Source organism: Rhinoderma darwinii, chromosome 5 (assembly GCF_050947455.1).
Source record: "Rhinoderma darwinii isolate aRhiDar2 chromosome 5, aRhiDar2.hap1, whole genome shotgun sequence".
Lineage (NCBI taxonomy): Eukaryota > Metazoa > Chordata > Amphibia > Anura > Rhinodermatidae > Rhinoderma > Rhinoderma darwinii.
The window spans coordinates 286454819-286473971 of record NC_134691.1 but is presented as its reverse complement, the minus strand read 5'-3'; the positions used below and the strand labels follow the sequence as shown (position 1 = coordinate 286473971).

Here is a 19153-nt window from a genome sequence, read left to right as displayed (position 1 = left end):
TGTAACCCTTTCCTCAGTTGTTCTATCACTCTGGTTTTATTAAACATATTGCATGTGTATTGTATATTTGCTATTGATTTTGCATTGCATGAGGTTACTTAGTACAAACAAATAACAGTAAAATATACTATCAATTAGTGTCAGACTGTTTTTTCTTGGACCCCCTCCATGTATATGTCCATTTTTAATTCAACTTAGAATTTTCCGTTACCATTGCACATACAGAACATATCATCAATAAGGTCTAACAGGATATATGTAACTATAAGAAATAGAACCTATTTTAAAGTGATTGGCTCCAAATGGGGTGGTCTTCCGCTTGGCCATTTTGGAGCCCATTATTATCTTAGAGAGTGGCCCCATCACAAGATCCTCTGACACTCTGGTTGGCCATGTGCAAAAAGAAAAACATTTTCCAGTTACTCTCTAAACAGTTCAGTTGTTATAAACAATTATAGTTAGCATGATTGTCTTAGTAAAGTCATTATCTTAGTTGAGATTTTTAAAGCATGCATTGTATTTCTGTAATGCATTAAACACTAAATGGAAAGATTTGACATTAAATTGATTTAATTTTCTAGTTACAGTAACATTTTTAATCCGGTATAAATAAAACCTGTCCAATCATAGAGAAGATTACGGCTGTCATGTGTCTCTTTGTTTCGTGAGCACTGCGGCTCCTTTTCCATCTCCAAAAGTTGTGAGGTTTGTGTATGTATGTGTTTGTACGTATGAGCTTTTTCATATGAACATGTTCGCATTCAACGTTTCCTAAATCTGTATTTTGTAGACAACTAGAACAGAGCTCGTAAGGTTAGAAAGGTTTTATATATGAGATGTGTGGCATTTTGATGAAGTCAGGGGCCGCATCTGAGTCCCCCATGATGTCATAGATTGATCTTGTCTAGGTACTTACTGTGCTTCTGCGTTCTCTGAAGAATGGTGGTGGAGGAAAAATTGGTGGTGGTGGAGGCGTTAATAGACAACACCCTCCACTACTACTTTGTTTCTTCTGTTCAAAAGAAGGAAAAGCTGTCAAAAGGAATTTGAAATGTATCACAAATAAGCTCTTCAGCCCATGATATATTTAATTAAATACCTCACTATTTCCCTTGGTGTATAGAATCTATTCTACCGTTTTTAAATATAAGTAGACTCTACCATTAAAATATACATGCACTTTATATAGAAAGGTGACAAGATTTTTCAAATTCCAAAACACAGATTTACTTTTTAAACAATGTAAATGTTTGATACATATGAACTACCCTACAGAATCCAACACCCATGTACATGTGTATCTAAGGAAAATTGATTTAAAGGAAAGACTAGATTTAGACTGTGTAATGTACAATATCTCAGTTAGCATGACACCAAAGCAAAGTTGATGCTCAATATTAATGTCATTACACAATACCGTGTAAAAATCTTACAATTAAGCTGTATTTAGTCAAGCAGGCCCTTGTGACACAAGATTAAATTAAATAGGTTTATAGAATAAAGACAACCATGTAATACTACATTTCCCCTGCAGGGATCATTTCTGGCTAGTCACGGCTTCCCCTGGCAAAATCAGCTGTTTGTTGAGGTTCCTGTGGTGATCAATCTGTAATAAAACAACTCCTTTAGAGGACCTGTCACCTCTCCTGACACGTCTGTTTTTATGAATACTTTCTTTCATTCCCCATAAAATAACACTGCCTGTGCATGTTTTCTAGAACTCCGTTGTGCCCCTCCCATTAATCCTACTGGAAATTTATGAATAAATTGACAACTGGGTGATACCATCCCAGTGTCAAAGGGGCGTGTCCCTACATTGTCAGCACTGATTGGACAGTATCAGACTGTGTAAGGACACACCCTCAACTGGTAACACCCAGTTGTAAATTGATTTATACATTTCTAGGAGGAATAACAAAGGAACTGCTCAATGATTGATATTTCATATGAAATGCAAGTAGTTACTAAAACAGATATGTCAGGAGAGCTGACAGGTCCTCTGCTAAGCTTCTCCGCCCAAGTATCAAATACCTGGAAACTTTGCAAGATGGTCAGCTACTGGTGTGCCCGAACTGGCCACTGACCATGTTTAGTATTTGGAGGCAGATTCGTGCCATGTATAGTCAGGGAAGTTCAAATATCTAAAAAATTTGTCGGACATACAGTAGCTCCTTTGGCTGTTTCAACTTACAGTCAATTTTAGTGTCTAGCCATGTGGTCACATATGAAAGCTGGTGGTAAAAACATGGTATTGCCAAAGGCAACCAACCAAAACATTCCTTTTGTTTTTAAACTTTAGTTGCTTTTGTGTAGCATACAGTAGCTGTTTATCCTTATTTCTTCTTAATATGAATTCTCCATATATATGCAAAGAATAGATGACCACATAAATGCTCCTTAACATTGCATAAGCCAAACTACAAGTACGTGCAATTTGACTTACTGTAAAAAACTTCACTGCAGTATAAGAGTATAAGTATAAGATGAAAAGTACATTGACTTACTCTTTAAAGTAAATCTATTGTCAGGAAATGAGTTATTGTTTAAATTAACTTTTTCCATAAAACATTTTTAAAAAAGCATTGCTTTTTTTTTATTTTCCATGTCACTAAAAAAAAATTGGTTACGGAGTCTCATAATACACTGACACTTCCTGTTCTGTAGAGATCACTTCCAAGCAGTCATCTCATTCATCATTGCAGTAAAACGTTCCCAAACATTGTCCTGTGTGAAAGGGGCCATTTCATCTTTATTGCGGCAGTAAAAATAATTGTCCTTGGCAGCACATCTCCCAGTGTCAACAGCCGAAAATGATGCAAACCGTATGGGGGTGAACAATCTTGTTGGTCCCCAAACTGTACAATAATTACACAATCTAAATGCAGCTAAACAAGCGCTGAACGATGTGCTATATTATCATTGGTGCTCATTTACCGGCATATATCTGCCGATGTAAAAGGACCTTAACACCTCTATTATAAAACTGGAGACAGCGCAGGATAACACCATGGAGAATAGGTCATGAACACAGCTCACCGCCTCCCCTCCATGCACTCTCCCATAGAAGTTAACCCCTTCTCAACTCATGACGAAAATGAACATCAGGGTGATGTATGGAGTGTTTTACAGCTGACACGCTGTTCTAACGGCCAGGAACAGCGCGATCGCTGTTCCGGGCCATTAGAGCAGCATGTCAGCTGTAAACTACTAAACTAGCGACCGCGGTATTTAAACCGTAAGAAGGGGGGCGGCCCCCTCCTACAGCCCAACAGCCCCCCGACAACACGATCAGGGGGCACCGCTGGTTGTCATGGCAACCTGAGGGCCTAATAAAGGCTAAGCCATGGCTCCGGCCAGGGCTTAAAAATGACAATATACTGCAATACATTTGTATTGCAGTGTATTGTACCAGCGGTCTAACGATCACTGGTACAAGTCCCCTAGGGGGGCTAATAAAATTTGTAAAAAAAACTTAAATAAATTTTTCAGGAGTGTAAAAAAAAAGCAAAAATATCAAAAGTTCAATAAACCTCCCTTCCCCAAGCACAACTTAGAAAAAAAAAATTAACAAAATTGGTATCACCGTGTCCATAAATGTTCAAACTATTACAATATAGCATTATTTAACTCGCATGGTGAACGGTGTAAAAAAAAATGTAAACGTCCGAATCGCTGTTTTTTGGTCACCTTAGGGTTAACATAAAATTAAATAAGAAGTGATAAAAACAATCGTAAGTACCAAAAAATTGTACCATTAAAAACTACAGCTCATCCTGCAAAAATTAGGCTGCCACAATGCTCAATCGACGAAAAAATAAAACAGTTATGGCTCTCAGAATGTGGTGAAACAGAATTTATTTTTTTAACAAATAGTTTTTTCTTTGTAAAAGTAGTAAAATATAAAAAAAAAAAACTATATAAATTTGGTATCACCGGAATCGTATTGGGACACAGAATAAAGTTGTCGTCGTTTTACTGCACGGTGAAAGATGTAAAAACAAAACCCAAAAAACAATGGCGGAATTTAGTTTTTTTCCAATTCCACCCCACAAAGATTTTTTTTTTCCGTTTCCCAGTACATTATGTGGTACTTTAAATGTTGGCAGTAGAAACTACAACTCCTCCCGCAAAACATAAGCCCTCACACCACTCTATTGACAGAAAAATAAAAACTTTATGGCTCTTGGAAGGCGGGGAGTAAAAAACTAAAACGTAAAAACAAAAAATGGCTGTGTCGTTAAAGGGGTTTTGCCATTAGAGACATTTATGACATATCCACAGGATATGTCATAAATGTCAGATAGATGCGGGTCCCACCTTTGGGACCCACACCTATCTCTAGAACAGGGTCCCCTGAACCCCATTCTAGCTTTTTGTGCTCACGCTGCCTCACGGCACTTACTGATTACATGGTCGGAAGTTACACGGTTTCCATAACTCCCGAAGAAATTAATATTAGTTACGAAAACAGTGTAGCTCACATGCTACGTTGCTTCCGTAACTGTCATTCACTACTATGGGAGTGACGGAAACAGTGTAGCTCAGCGAGTTTTTTTGTTTTGGGGTGTTTTTGGTGGCATTTTTTTTTTTTTTTTAAAGAAAAAAGGATATGTAGCAAACAGGAATTTTTGTGTCACATGATCCTTGAATAACATAATTTGCCATGTGAAAAAAACGCCACCTAAAATGTAAAGCAGTTCAATTCATCTGAATGGAACTTGAAAATATCTATGTACCTGCTGCAGAAATAACCCCATTCTGATGAATGTACTGGTTTTCAATTGCAGAAAATGTTTACACGCACAATTAAAAAACTGCTGAAAGTGACGGAGCTGCTTTCAAGCGAAAACAGCCTGAGATTTTGAGCCGTTTTTGAAGCTGAAAATGTGTTTTTGAGGCTTTTTTCAAGCCGTTTTAGGAGCTGTTTTTCAATTGACTCAAGATTATCAACACCCCTTGATAAAGCCATCCACGCGAAACGCGCGTCGGGGTTTCCTTACCTTGGAGCCACTGGACACTTGGAGCGATATGGGTTAGTCATTCATTCATGTTTTCAAAAACTTGTATCACTTTTGTAGTTTGGGAACTTTTCCCTCTTGAGACTTAGAAGCGTCAAGTATGTTTACTGGCGCCCTATTGATTTGACTGCTCGAGTACTACACAGCATTTTTTCAAACCAGTATTTCCTCCACAGACATTATCATAGTATATACTCTGTTTTTGTTACTATTTGCTGTGTGGACTACTCCTGCAAACCCTTCTTCTTGTCGATATAGCACATTGCCATTATAGCTACTTTAGATACGGCCCCTTGTATTAGAGCTTAAAAATTTGTGGCCATTTAAATGTGTTATTGTACTATGTGTAGCTCACATACAGTTGTCCGATTTGAATCCTTGATTTTATCATTTTTTATTTTTGTTATTTGTCCAATAAAGTTTGAACTTTTCTATGCCTGTGGCATTAAAACCAATATAGTATATAACTCCTTTCTTTCTCTTTGTTTTCAATCAAATATAGGTACGCAGACCCAAAATACAAACATTTTCATAACAGAACAATGGAGAATTGTACAAAATTTCTTTCTGTCGCCATGGGAACAAGAGAAAAGGATCTCCTGGGAAAATGCCAGTGCCAATGACTCTAAAGTACAACTATTGGGTGATATGTAAACGACCCAATGTGCCCTTCAACGTCTCCAGTAGATGCCATTCGGTGAGAGTGAAAGGAGACACTGCCTGTATGAGTTCAGTCTCAGACAAGTGTTTTACTATAAATGTTTTCCATTTGATAAAGGACTTCTTTGAACCTTTGTTTTTGTTATGTTCTGCTTCTATTTTTTCTGTGTAAGCATTGTTTCAAGTGTGTCAAAACGTATTGCACAGTCAGTACAATAAGAGAAAGCCAATGTTGAAATAATAAACGTTTAGCTAACACATTGGATGAAACAGTTGTGGCAAGTTTCTCCCTTCAGAACTGTCAGCGTTTGTCATAACTTCCCAGTAGTGGAAAAGGAAAACGGTGGGGGACATCGTTAAGGACAGTCGCCTCAGAGCATTCATCATTTCACAGATCCGAGACCAGAAAGGATGAATGTTAGGACAATGCCACAATCCATGTAGTAAGTCTGAGTAAGACAGACATGCCAGCAATCGATCAGGCATTGAAGGACTCAGTGGCAAGTTAAAACCAAAAATAGCTCTATGCATGATACAATATTGAGTATCTCACCATATCTCTCAAACTACATGTTTTCGTATCAGGCCCCATCTAGTCAGGATGTTATCTCTAAGGTCAATATCTCCGAATTGCTCCTTCCATGCTGTAAAAAACATCTCAGATGGAAGCACAATTAAAAGAACTCTAATATTCCAGTATATTTGAGAGATGGACATCATTCCGTTGCCCTGAAAAAGAGCTTTATCCATGTCATTGGTCAATACTTCCTGGCTAACATCCCATAGAGCATTTGCGAAAAAATGTTTGACCTGATCATATTGTATGTGCTGGAAAGGTGTCAACCCATATTTATCGATAAATTCTTCCCCCATAAGCCATCTCGGATCCGTGTCATGAAAAATTTGCTCCACTTTAAGTATACCCTTCGCCCTCCATTCAGCAAAACAACCATTATATTTGCCCTGAATAAATTCAGAATGATTTCACAGAGGAAGGTATTTGGAAATCCAAAAGGATAGACCATAGCTCCTTCTCATTGTCCTCCAGGCCATTACAGTATCTATACATAGTAAAGATTGCTTTATGAATTCAGGCAAAACCTACAGAGATGTATTTAAGAGCGAGCAGAGATCCCAAGGGGCACAAAATGCGCTTCTAGAACGTGATCTGAATGGTGACTAATTTGTTTGACCTAGTCTATTACATTTCACGCCAAGCACGCCACATTATAACCCCTCAGGTTAGGCAAATTGATACCACCTCTCTCCCTGGTGAACATAAGCTTATCCACGTGTATGCGAGGTCGTTTATCTCGCCATATGAAATGAATAAAAGCCTTATTTATTTACAATATGTCTACGTGTTTTAGAAGCAGAGGTATTGTCTGCAATGGATATAACAGTTTAGAAAAACTCATAATCTTGAGGTGATGATTTCTTTCTAACAGGGAGAGAGGCAGACCATGCCATCTGTTCAGTTCTTGTACGATTTTTGTGAATAAAAGTGGATAGTTCAAGCGATATATAGAGTCTGTAGTACGTCCAATTTGAATTCCCAGATATTTTATGGTATGTTTAGCTACTGGGATACCGTGGAAATGGGAAGGTAGTTCCCCATGTGGTATCTGAATCCCCAAATAAAGAACCTCGCACTTAGAAACATTAAAGAGGCTCTGTCACCAGATTTTGCAACCCCTATCTCCTATTGCAGCAGATCGGTGCTGCAATGTAGATAAGAGTAACGTTTTGTTTTTTTTTTAAACGAGCATTTTTGGCCAAGTTATGACCATTTTTATATTTATGCAAATGAGGCTTTCTAAAGTACAACTGGGCGTGTTTAACGTTAAAGTACAACTGGGCGTGTATTGTGTATGTACATCTGGGCGTTTTTACTTCTTTTACTAGCTGGGCGTTGTGAATAGAAGTGTATGATGCTGACGAATCAGCATCATCCACTTCTCTTCACAACGCCCAGCTTCTGGCAGTGCACAGACACACAGCGTGTTCTCGAGAGATCACGCTGTGACGTCATTCACTTCCTGCCCCAGGTCCTGCATCGTGTCGGACGAGCGAGGACACATCGGCACCAGAGGCTACATTTGATTCTGCAGCAGCATCGCCGTTTGCAGGTAAGTCGATGTAGCTACTTACCTGCAAACGCTGATGCTGCTGCAGAATCAACTGTAGCCTCTGGTGCCGATGTGTCCTCGCTCGTCCGACACGATGCAGGACCTGGGGCAGTGAGCGACGTCACAGCGTGATCTCTCGAGAACACGCTGTGTGTCTGTGCACTGCCAGAAGCTGGGTGTTAACGAAGAGAAGTGGATGATGCTGATTCGTCAGCATCATACACTTCTATTCACAACGCCCAGCTAGTAAAAGAAGTAAAAACGCCCAGATGTACATACCCAATACACGCCCAGTTGTACTTTAACGTTAAACACGCCCAGTTGTACTTTAGAAAGCCTCATTTGCATAAATATAAAAATGGTCATAACTTGGCCAAAAATGCTTGTTTTTAAAAAAAACAAAACGTTACTCTTATCTACATTGCAGCGCCGATCTGCTGCAATAGGAGATAGGGGTTGCAAAATCTGGTGACAGAGCCTCTTTAAGTTTAAAGCCTGAGAAGGAACCAAATCTCATAAGAGCGTCTAACACCTTGGGTAAATCAGAACTCGGATCAGACATAAACAGTATCACGTCATGAAAAAGCGGCATGTTCTTTCTCCCTGCGGTTTCCCGCAGCACTCGTTTCGGAGCATCTTTTGCAGCGTTTTTTGCCTGCAGGCCTTGCATTGTTTCAACGGCCGCGGGCATAAAACGCAGTGAAAAACGCAGAAAAAAGCGATAAAACAACGCTGGCAGTTCAAAATATGCCTTAAAATTCCTGAAGGAATTCCCCAAAGATCATCATTTGTGACAGCCGCTTTTTTAGTACAAGTAAAAGCAGAGTAGGTGACTGTTAGGTGACAAGCATAATGCAGCTACAAAGAAAAACATAAATACTCCTTGAAGTAGATAGAGGCAAGAAAAAGGTAAAAGACTAAAGAAAAGTAGAGGTAAAAAGGTGGGTGAATGGGTGTTTAATAGTGAAAAAGGGATGCAAATAGGATTGCCACAAAGCCTGTAAACCACCGGCCCATCCAATATTTACATTAGGAGGCTGGTATAGGTGAAACATATTTACTGGCAATAGCAAGTACTGGTAACTTTGTATTATAAGGCATGTGCAGTCAGATTATTTCCTATTTGTATTAGATTCTTCTCCTTTGCCAGGCCTGCCCATTCCTAGGAACATCAGCAGTGCCAGGACTAGGTCGAGTGTGGGATTGGCGCCAGCAGAACATTGCAGCAGAGAGCCAGAGACACTCACATTCAGCAGTTAGACATGCACAAACTGCCTGCCTGGAAAAGGTGGCAACCCTAGAGACATATAAGCAGGAAGGGAGATCTCCATGGGAAGTCCTTGTTGGCTGCTGTCAGCTTTTCCATATAAAGGAAATGGTTAAGGTGCATGATAAAGGCACCAAGGTTGAGCGGAGGGGATACAGGCATACTACTCTTGGATAAAGCCATAGATGGAAATAGAAGTGTGGGGGAAAAAAAATAATAATATATATATGTATATATACATACATATATTCTCTAACATACTAGTATGATATAAATGCAATTTCATAAAGTATTCTGTGTCAGATGGGTTTCATATCAGTTGCTGTGAAGGCCAGTCAAATTCTTGCACACCAAAGTGCATATAAATATAAAACTTTGTGTACTTTTGTGATGCGGTAGTGAATAGAAACGGATTTTTAGAGTGTTGTCAACCTTGTTCATGAGCCTCCGAATTGTATGATTCTTCGTCATTATAAGTCACAATGCTGGATTAATTGTCCTCTTCATTGTTTGTTTATAGTAAGGGCCTGATTCTTTTCACAGACATTCTCATTAAACACTTGAACGTTCATGTACCCTGCACCAGCTGTCCTGAAGGCTTGTCTTCAACTCAAGTGACTCATTGGCTTACATGAACATTGATTGACTGGCTGAACCATTCCGAAGAGCGGCTGCTGACATAACATCACAGGTGTCTTTCCTACTTGGGAGCAGATCAAAACTAATATTAAACAAGCTGGGTGATACACATTACGTACTTAATACTGACACTTTATAAAGTACTTGTGCACACCGGCAACCTGGATACAAAATAAGTTGAGCAGTTAATTCCTCCACGTCCTTCCCAAAGAGAAAAAAGCAAATCATTCCATTTGATAGCCTCCTGGACATGCACTAGATCTCCCAGCCAAGACGTAAATCTCCTCACTATAAAAGAGAAGCGACATACAGAGACATAACGCAATAAAGCTTAAAAAAGCCAAGTGACCTTCTTACAGGGATTTATTCATACTTACGAGCAGTAAATTCAGCATAGAACAATAAAATCCAAATAGCAATACAGCTAAAACATCCGATTTGAGTTTCGCCTTGAGTGGCTTCCTCCAGGGCATGACCTCTGACCTTACAGGAGGCTATTGGTATTTTCCCAACATTAAACATACATTTTAGCATCAAAATATGGAACATATCAAAATGTATACGTATTTAAACAAGCATGTGCGCAGAAGATATATGTACCTCTTTTCAGTTTCTTTTTTTTTTTTATAAACCAAATACGTAAGTCATATCTGTAGCTGGTGCGGTTTACATAACTGCCAACTTTACTACCAAGCAGAATAATTAACTTCATTTAAATTGGGAGAAATTGAGATAAGCACCAATTAACTCTCCATAATATCTCTAATATAATTGCTTACTTTTGCTAACGTTATCACATCATTTATATACTCCATTCATAAAGGTGAATCTAACCTCTTGACTAATTCAGCCTATACTCGACCTGTTAGGCCATGTTCAGACGTGGCGGAATTTTTCCGCTGCAAATGTTGGTGCAGATTCGGGGCAATTACGCAATGAATCTGCAGCAACATTTGCATATTTGACAGGTAATTCTGATGTTGCAGATATCACAGCGGACTTGCCACAGATTTCAGTTTTTGCATTGCAAAGGCTGATATCCGCCGTGAAATTCTGCTTCTTCTTAGCAAGGTAATGAGCATGCTGCGGAGGGGAAATTCTGCACCGCAGCCTAATTTCCACTCAGTTATTTTTTGCAACGTCTGAACTAAGTTTCCTAAAAATGTATAGAAACCAATTAAAAAAACGGCTGCTACAGAATTCAACTGCGGACTGTTCGCAGCGGAATTCAACAGCAATTCCGCCACGTCTGAATGTTCCCTTACTATGTTACCAGACCATAGTCTCAAACCCATTCATAAAAACTCCCTTTGGTCATGTCACATGCTGGACCCGATCTCCCATGACCAATTTCCACCAAACCTGTTCCCACAGATCCAAATATCCACACATACTCAAGTGACCGGCTTAAAAAATCCCAGTGTATCAAGGTTAAAGGCCGATTATTATTACCCCCATATCTTCTGTGTTTAATCAAGCTCTGTACAAAAGTATATTTTTCTTTTTAGTTTTAATATAATTTCCCCCAAGCATTGTCATCATTACACAATACCAATATTAAAAAATAAGTGCTGTGTAAAAATCCAGTATATTTTCTCATTACTCAGATAATCTTAATACCAGAATAATTTGCATAGTAAATATAAAGTGATCTCTAAAGATAAAGTGTCTTATTTAGTTATATATTATAGTACGAATTTCTAAGGAAAATGTTATCCCCATATTAGAAGCTTATATAAGACTTAATTTATAACTATACCCAACACAAAAGGGTCATATATATAGTTACTTATAAGGTGATAAGTGCGATGTTGGGAAAATATTTTTTCTCCCCAATATCCACTTATGCAATACTCAATCCATAAAGTGAACTATTATGTGAGAAAGTGTCTTGTGCAATTATTTACAAAGATTTTTTTATCCCAGCATGAACGGCTTAATTTCAAAGTCTACATTTAGATTTCTGGGGTTAAGAGCATTCATGTTATATAGAATCCATTCCATTTCTTCTTATTTTCGTTTTTTTACATTACATATTTCATCTATTTCGTGCCCCAGAATTTTAGGCTTTTTATATGATGTAATTGTGATATCATTTGAAATGTAGAGAATTTATTAACCTTTCTACACCAGTTTTTCTGATTTAGAAAAAATGTAAAAGGGCCCAAAAATCATAATCTGTGGAGCAAATTGCGATTTTTGGCCCTTTTGCACCACTCTCGTCACTTTCCTGGAAAGGGGGCTTGGCTTCGTAAAAAAGAAGTGGGGACACAGCGGCCCAACAAATTTATTATAAGGGGCATAGCAAGTTAGAGGCCCCAACCTTCACCACTCCAATTAAACTATCCCCCACCCCCTATTATAAAGTTAAGTAAAAAAAAATATTATTCTCACCTCACCGCTCCTTATCTTCCCTCCAGGTCCCCTCACCACTGCAGTGCACCTCATACAATGTATGTTGTATGCGACACAGCACTGATGATGTTGAAGTGCTGTGTCACATATAATGCCCTGACGTTGTTCGGCATCAAAACCTTGTGCACTGGAATTATGAGAGGACACGAAAAGAAAAAGAGAAGCGGTCCGGTGAGTATGTGTTTTATAATTTTTATTTTATTGCAGACGTGGGGTAATGGATGGCGCATTGACGCAGTTGTTGTGCCAATTGTGGTGCACGGCGTGGCCAAAAATTACGACAGATTAATTAAATTGCCCCCTATAGGTTTCAAGTCCTATACAGATGTTATATAGATGTTTCCCTATTCTCTTTTTCAGTTAAAATCTAAGTAATATGAAATGATCTGAGGGACAGAAAGATTTGTTAAATAGGGGATTGAAGTTTGCTCCAGATGTTCAGGATTTTAGGCCTTTGTTGAGATTAATAAATTATACTAAATGTGTGATATTGATATTAAATATTTTTTAATGGATGATGCACTGCTTAAAACTAAAAATAGATATTGTTCATACCGGTTTTAAAGAATAAAATCTATTTTTTTATCCTAAAAACATTAGTGATGAATTTATTAATGCTTTTAAAACATGTGTATTGCGAGATTTAGAGATCACTAATATGAAATTGTATGGTACACATAATTTATAAAAAAAGCTTTTGTGTTAAACCTGCGGATAAAGGAGGGGGTGTAAAGAGGTTTACCTTATTGAAATGCTAAAAATATTGGGGATACTAGATGTATGTCAGGTTGAAGGGAAATCCTACACATAAATAGAGCTGAATTACAAAGCATTTTGAACACTGGCCTAAAGAGTTTAATCTTGAGAAGGAGTGAATCTGAATATTTAAACATAAAACATCTAAGAATACCGGTTGGATATTAAGAAACCCCCGAGACGCCCGATCATCTCGGGAATTCTGTCCTTATCTTATAGAATTAAATACATTGATTTCTTTTTACAGAAGTACCTTAAAACCACCCTGCATATTTATGTGACTCTGGGGCTGTGTTGGAGGATATTGCAGTAGTGGAGGGTTGATCCACTCTTCAATATTCACCATTAAACTTCACCATTATAATTTATCTAACTCTGACATTAATTCCCACACTCCCTTGCACATCCTGCTAGTATTAATTTCTCTATAGCCTTACTGGAGAAAGTGACTGGGGATTCTTGGTATAAAATAGTTGAGTAGAACAGAGATACATAAAAACAAAGCTACCTATTAAAACAGCAAAGACATGTGCACAGAGCCTGTAGGCGGCACATGGACCTATAAAGTCACGTTCAGATGTGGCGGAATTGGACAGTCTGCAGTGGAAATCTGCAGCATGCTTTTTTTCCATTGGTTTCTATACCTTTTTATGTAACTTATTTCAGATGTTGCGGAAAATAACAGTTCAGAATTTAAGCTGCGGTGTAGAGTTTTCACTCCACAGCATTTCTGTTGCGGAGAAGCAGCGGAAATCTGCGGCAATTCCGTTGCGCTATCCACCACGTCTGAATTACTTGTCAGATATGCAAATTTAGCGTAATTGCCGCGAATTTGCAGCAAAATCTGCAGCGGAAAATTTCTGCCATGTCTGAACATGCTCTAAGGGTGCAGTCACATGCGGCAGATTTTGTTACAGATAATTCTGTGAGTGAACATCTGTTTCATTCATCTGAATGAGGCTCTTTCTGCAAAAGCTGCATTGATTTCTGCAAGTTCCATATAGATGAATAAAACAGATTTTTATTTTCAGAAAATTTGCAACAAAATTTGACACATGCGCATTCACCGTATATTACAGTCTTAGACACTATGTATACCGCAGCATGCCCCGTATGGCATTGTACTATCCCATAGTAGCAATACTTCTGCAAATGCTCTGGAATTCCGCTGCGGACATTTTCTGCATTGGTTTCCACACCTTTTAAGTTAGGTTCGTGCACACGTGGCGGAAAACTCCGCTGCGGACCATAGGCTGCGGTGCGGAGTTTGGTGTCCGCAGCATACACTGGCTGTTGCGGACGTGTAGCGGACTTGTTGCGGACTCATTGCGGAATTTCTCCATTGACTTCAATGGAGATTCAAAATTCCGCAATGAAATCCGCAGATGTTATGTGTGTTGCGTTGCGTATTGGTTTTAAGAAAAGGATATTTTTTCATTCTGGCTGGACCTATGTGTTTCTAGGTCTATAGCCAGACTGAGATGAAATGTTTTAAAAGACAGCAGGGAGTACTCTTCACCTGAATAGGCAACGGCTAATCCGCATAGATTTCCTGCACATTTTAGGCAAAGCCGCAACAGAATCTGCAACGCAAATTATGTGGGGCATTGATGCGGGTAGTGTCGGCAAAAATACGCCACGTCTGGCCATGCCCTAAGGGTATGTTCACACGATGAGAGGCATTTACGTGTGAAAAGACAGACTGTTAACAGCTGCCTCGTTTCACACGTAAATGCTCCTCCTCGTAATTTACGAGGCGTCTGAGACGCTCTGAGACGCTCGTAAATCTTGAGCTGTGCTTCATTGAGTTCAATGAAGAACAGCTCAAATTACGTGGCAAAGAAGTGCCCTGCACTTCTTTGCCGAGGCAGTCAATTTACGAGTCGTCGTCTGACAGCTGTCAAACGACGACGCGTAAATTACAGTTCGTCTGCACAGTACGTCGGCAAACCCATTCAAATCAATGGGCAGATGTTTGCCGACGTATTGTAGCCCTATTTTCAGACGTAAAACGAGGCATAATACGCCTCGTTTACGTCTGAAAATAGGTCGTGTGAACCCAGCCTAAGTGATCGAGTCCTGCTTCGGAGATCTTGGCATCCTAACAGCTGTTTTTGCATTTATCTGGCTGATCGCCAGAAGGAAGTAGCGCCTATCCCTTTGTGATTATACCTTGAGATACCGTCATGCGCACCATATACTGTATGCATATAATTATTAATTATTTTTGTCAAAAGGTCACCATGGTATGGGTTTTATGTATTTTTCAGAAAAGTTAAGAAATAAGAGTAAGGAGAAATGATAATCAAGAAGTAGAGGAAGTTATGAGAGATTAACCCGTTAGTGACCGCCAATATGCCTTTTCACGGCGACCACTAATGGGCTTTATTCTGATGCATACGCCTTTTCACGGCGCTGCATCAGAATAAATAAACAGAGCAGAGAGCCGTTAAATCTTCCTGCTCTCAGCTACCAGAGGTAGCTGAGGGCTGGGGGAATCCCTGCTCGAACGGGTGAGATCGATATCAGTATCGATTCACCCGTTCAATCCCTCAGATGCGGCGCTCAATAGCGAGCACCGCATCGGAGTGGTTTTAGAGAGAGGGAAGGAGCTCCCTCTCATCCCACCGGCACCCGGTGATAAGATCGCTGAGTTTCCGTGTCTCCGATGGCAGCCAGGGGCCTAATAAAGGCCCCCAGGTCTGCCTGTAGTAAATGCCTACTAGGTCATGCCAGAGGCATGGCCTAGCAGATGCCTGTCCATTTTGAACGGACAGGCAGTAATACACTGCATTACAAAAGTTTTGCAGTGTATTATAAAAACGATCGGATAATCGCATATTAAAGTCCCCTAGTACGACTAGTAAAAAAGTAAAAAAAAGTTTAATAATGTTAATTAAAAAAATGTGAAAAAAAAATTAAAAAAACACTTTTTCCCCTTACAAAATGATTTACTATTTAAAAAAACCAAAATAAAGCAAAAAGATTACACATATTTAGTATCGCCACGTCCGTAACGGCCCTGACTATAAAGCTATTACATTATTTAACCCGCACGGTGAACGCCGTAAAAAATAAAATAAATAACTATGGAAAAATTGCTGTTTTCTGTGAATCCTGCCTTAAAAAAAACTTGATAAAAAGTGATCAAAAAGTTGCATCTACTCCAAAATGGTACCAATAAAAACTACAAGTCGTCCCGCAAAAAAAAGCCCTCATACAATTGCATCGGCGGAACAATAAAAAAGTTATGACTCTTCAAATATGGAGACACAAAAACAAATAATTTTGGAAAAAAAGTCTTTTTAGGGTATGTTCACACGAGGGCGTCCGTAACGGCCGAAATTACGGGGATGTTTTCAGGAGGAAACATCCCCGTAATTTCAGCCGTAACGGCATGTGCAGCCGCTTGAACGCCGCGTCAGTTACGGACGTAATTGGCGCTGCTATTCGTTGGAGTCAATGATTAACGGCTCCAATTACGCCCCAAGAAGTGACAGGTCACTTCTTTGACGCGGGCGTCTATTTACGCGCCGTCATTTGACAGCGGCGCGTAAATATACGCCTCGTGTGAACAGACAAACGTCAGCCCATTGCTTTCAATGGGCAGATGTTTGTCAGCGCTATCGAGGCGCTTTTTTCGAACGTAATTCGGGGCAAAAACGCCCGAATTACGTCCGTAATTAGTGCGTGTGAACATACCCTTACTGTGTAAAAGTAGTAAAACATACAAAATCTATACAAATTTGGAATCGTCGCAATCGTAACAACCCACTGAATAAAGTTATTGTGTTATTTATACCACACGATAAACGGCGTAGATTTAGGATGCAAAAAAGAGTGGTGAAATTTCAGGTTTTTTTCTATCCCCCCCAAAAAAAACCTAATAAAAGTTAATCAATAAATAATACCCCACAATGGTGCTATTAAAAAATACAACTTGACCTTATACAGCAAAAATAAAAAAAAGTTATAGCTCTTGAAATGAGACGATAGAAAAACATAAAAAATACCTTGGTCACTAAGGTTTAAAATAGGCTGGTCATTAAGGGTTTAAAGATGAGATCTTTGAGTACCATTCAAATACCATGCACTACATATATTTTCAGTTATCATACCCAGGGCAACCAAATTTTGTGTGTGTCCATACACTGTTTAATCAGAGCTGATAGTGTCAGACAGTGTAGGGCTACACCCTATTGACAAGGGTAATGGTAATGCCCAGTTGTCAATTTATTCATGCATTTCCAGGAGGAATGACAGAGGAATTGCACAGTTCTAAGACAAAATTGTTATTTTAAGAGTAATTAAAGTATTTACTAAACAGACGAGTCAGAAGAACTGACAGGTTCTCTTTAATAAATGATCTACTCAAAAATAATTATAATATAAAATGTTAATTTTTAATGTGGTGTCAAAAAGGCAAATTATTTGAACCTCATACCATTTTACTTTACTGAAAGGAATAATTTAGGCAATATCACAAGATGTTCTATTCTGACAAATGGAATGTCTTCTTAATATATTCTGAATGCTAAATAACATTTGTTAGCAGCTGCTATGTGCAAAAAGTGCAAAATAGCACATTCTTTCAATTATCCAGCAGAGATTTACACGGGACACAGAATGGTGGTTCGCGGTATGATTTTATACAATAAAAAAAAATTATTGTGACAAGTCAGTATATTAGCTGGCTTACCAACAAATGTGTTTCATGAGTGTAAAGTTAATTCGACAAGGCTGCATTTTCTGATTTTCCACTGGATGTGTGTATATTCTAATAAGACATTGAAAAGCAGATTTATGTAGGGAAACCATACACTATCATGTATACAACCAATAGCCATTATGAAGAAAACATCATGGAATAATACAAGGAGACTGAAGGTAAAATACCTAAACTAATTAACTATTTATGTGTGTTTTCATCGTACTGTCCAATTCGATGTTTGCTTAACCCTACGTATCCTGGAAAAAAAGCAAACTTCACTATAAAATAGAATAGAATACAAAAAAGTTTTAAAAAAAAGTGACAAATCCACTTGTTACTTGTAAACACACAGTTTAAATGAAGTCATGATAAAATTGGATCTCTGCAGTTATGTAAAACAAATATGTTTTATTGCCATTTTATTTCTATCCATTTCTACTTTTTAAGCTTTGTTTGGAAACAATTAAAAAGCAGCCATATGAAGGTATGAGTATATCTATATATGTCACATTTTAACTCAGCTTGTATAAAATTGTATTCTACATATATAATTTGAAAAAAATATATAAATTGCATCATTGTACCTGAGAACAATCAATACATTTCTTGGATTAAATTTGTATCAGTAATAAAATGTGGCATTAAGCTTCATAGCTTATTTTTAAAGTCTCTACAAATTGTGTAGACATTGTAAATCAAATTAAATACAGTAGACAAATGGATTAAGTGATATATTTCCAGTGTTAGACCCTTAAGTGTACTTTAATAAAACTGCACACATTTCATATTCTGCAGGTAGAATTCAAATGGAATTAGATAAGCAAAATTAATATGCCCATGTCATCCATGTCCATCATATAAAAATGGATAGAAATAAAATGGCAATAAAACATATTTAAACTTAGCAGATGTTTTACATGACAGCAGATATACAATTTTAATATTACTTCCTTCAAGGCCATGTTCAGACGTGGCGGAATTCTTCCACTATAAATTTTGGTGCAGATTCAGGGGGAATTACGCAACGAATCTGAACCAACATTTGCATATTTGACAGGTAATTCAGACGTTGCAGATATCACAGCGGACTTGTCACAGATTTCAGTTTTTGCATTGCAAAGGGCACATTCAGACATGGCGGAATTGCAGTGGAATTTCTCCAGCGGCCTTTTTTTAGATTTGCTTCAATACATTTTGAGTCAAGTTAGTTCAGACGTTGAGGGAAACTCAGCTGCGGACCATAGGCTTTTCAGTACAGCATGCGCTGTCTGTTGCAGAGAAGAAGCGGAATTTCACTGCATATTTCAGCCTTTGCAATGCAAAAACTCAAATCTGTGGCAAGTCCGCTGTGTTTTCTGCATCATCTGAATTACCTGTCAAATATGCAAATGTTGGTGCAGATTTGTTGCGTAATTGCCCCAAGTCTGCACCAACATTTGCGGCGGAAAAATTCTGCCGCATCTGAACGTGCTCAAAGACTGAAATCTGCAGTGAAATTCCGCCTCTTCTCCGCAACATAATGAGCATGCTGCGGAAGGAAAATTCTGCACCGCAGCCT

The 19153-nt window shown here is 38.5% G+C and overlaps 1 protein-coding gene across 2 annotated transcripts in view; it reads right to left on the bottom strand.

Moving 5' to 3' along the window:
* COLQ (collagen like tail subunit of asymmetric acetylcholinesterase) overlaps positions 1 to 19153 on the bottom strand; it is a 109558-nt gene that overhangs the window by 74275 nt on the left and 16130 nt on the right. For both annotated transcript variants that reach the window (XM_075827240.1, XM_075827242.1), the window contains exon 2: positions 917 to 1032. In XM_075827240.1, coding sequence (XP_075683355.1) covers positions 917 to 1032 — 116 coding nt within the window. The remainder of the gene's footprint in view (positions 1 to 916; positions 1033 to 19153) is intronic.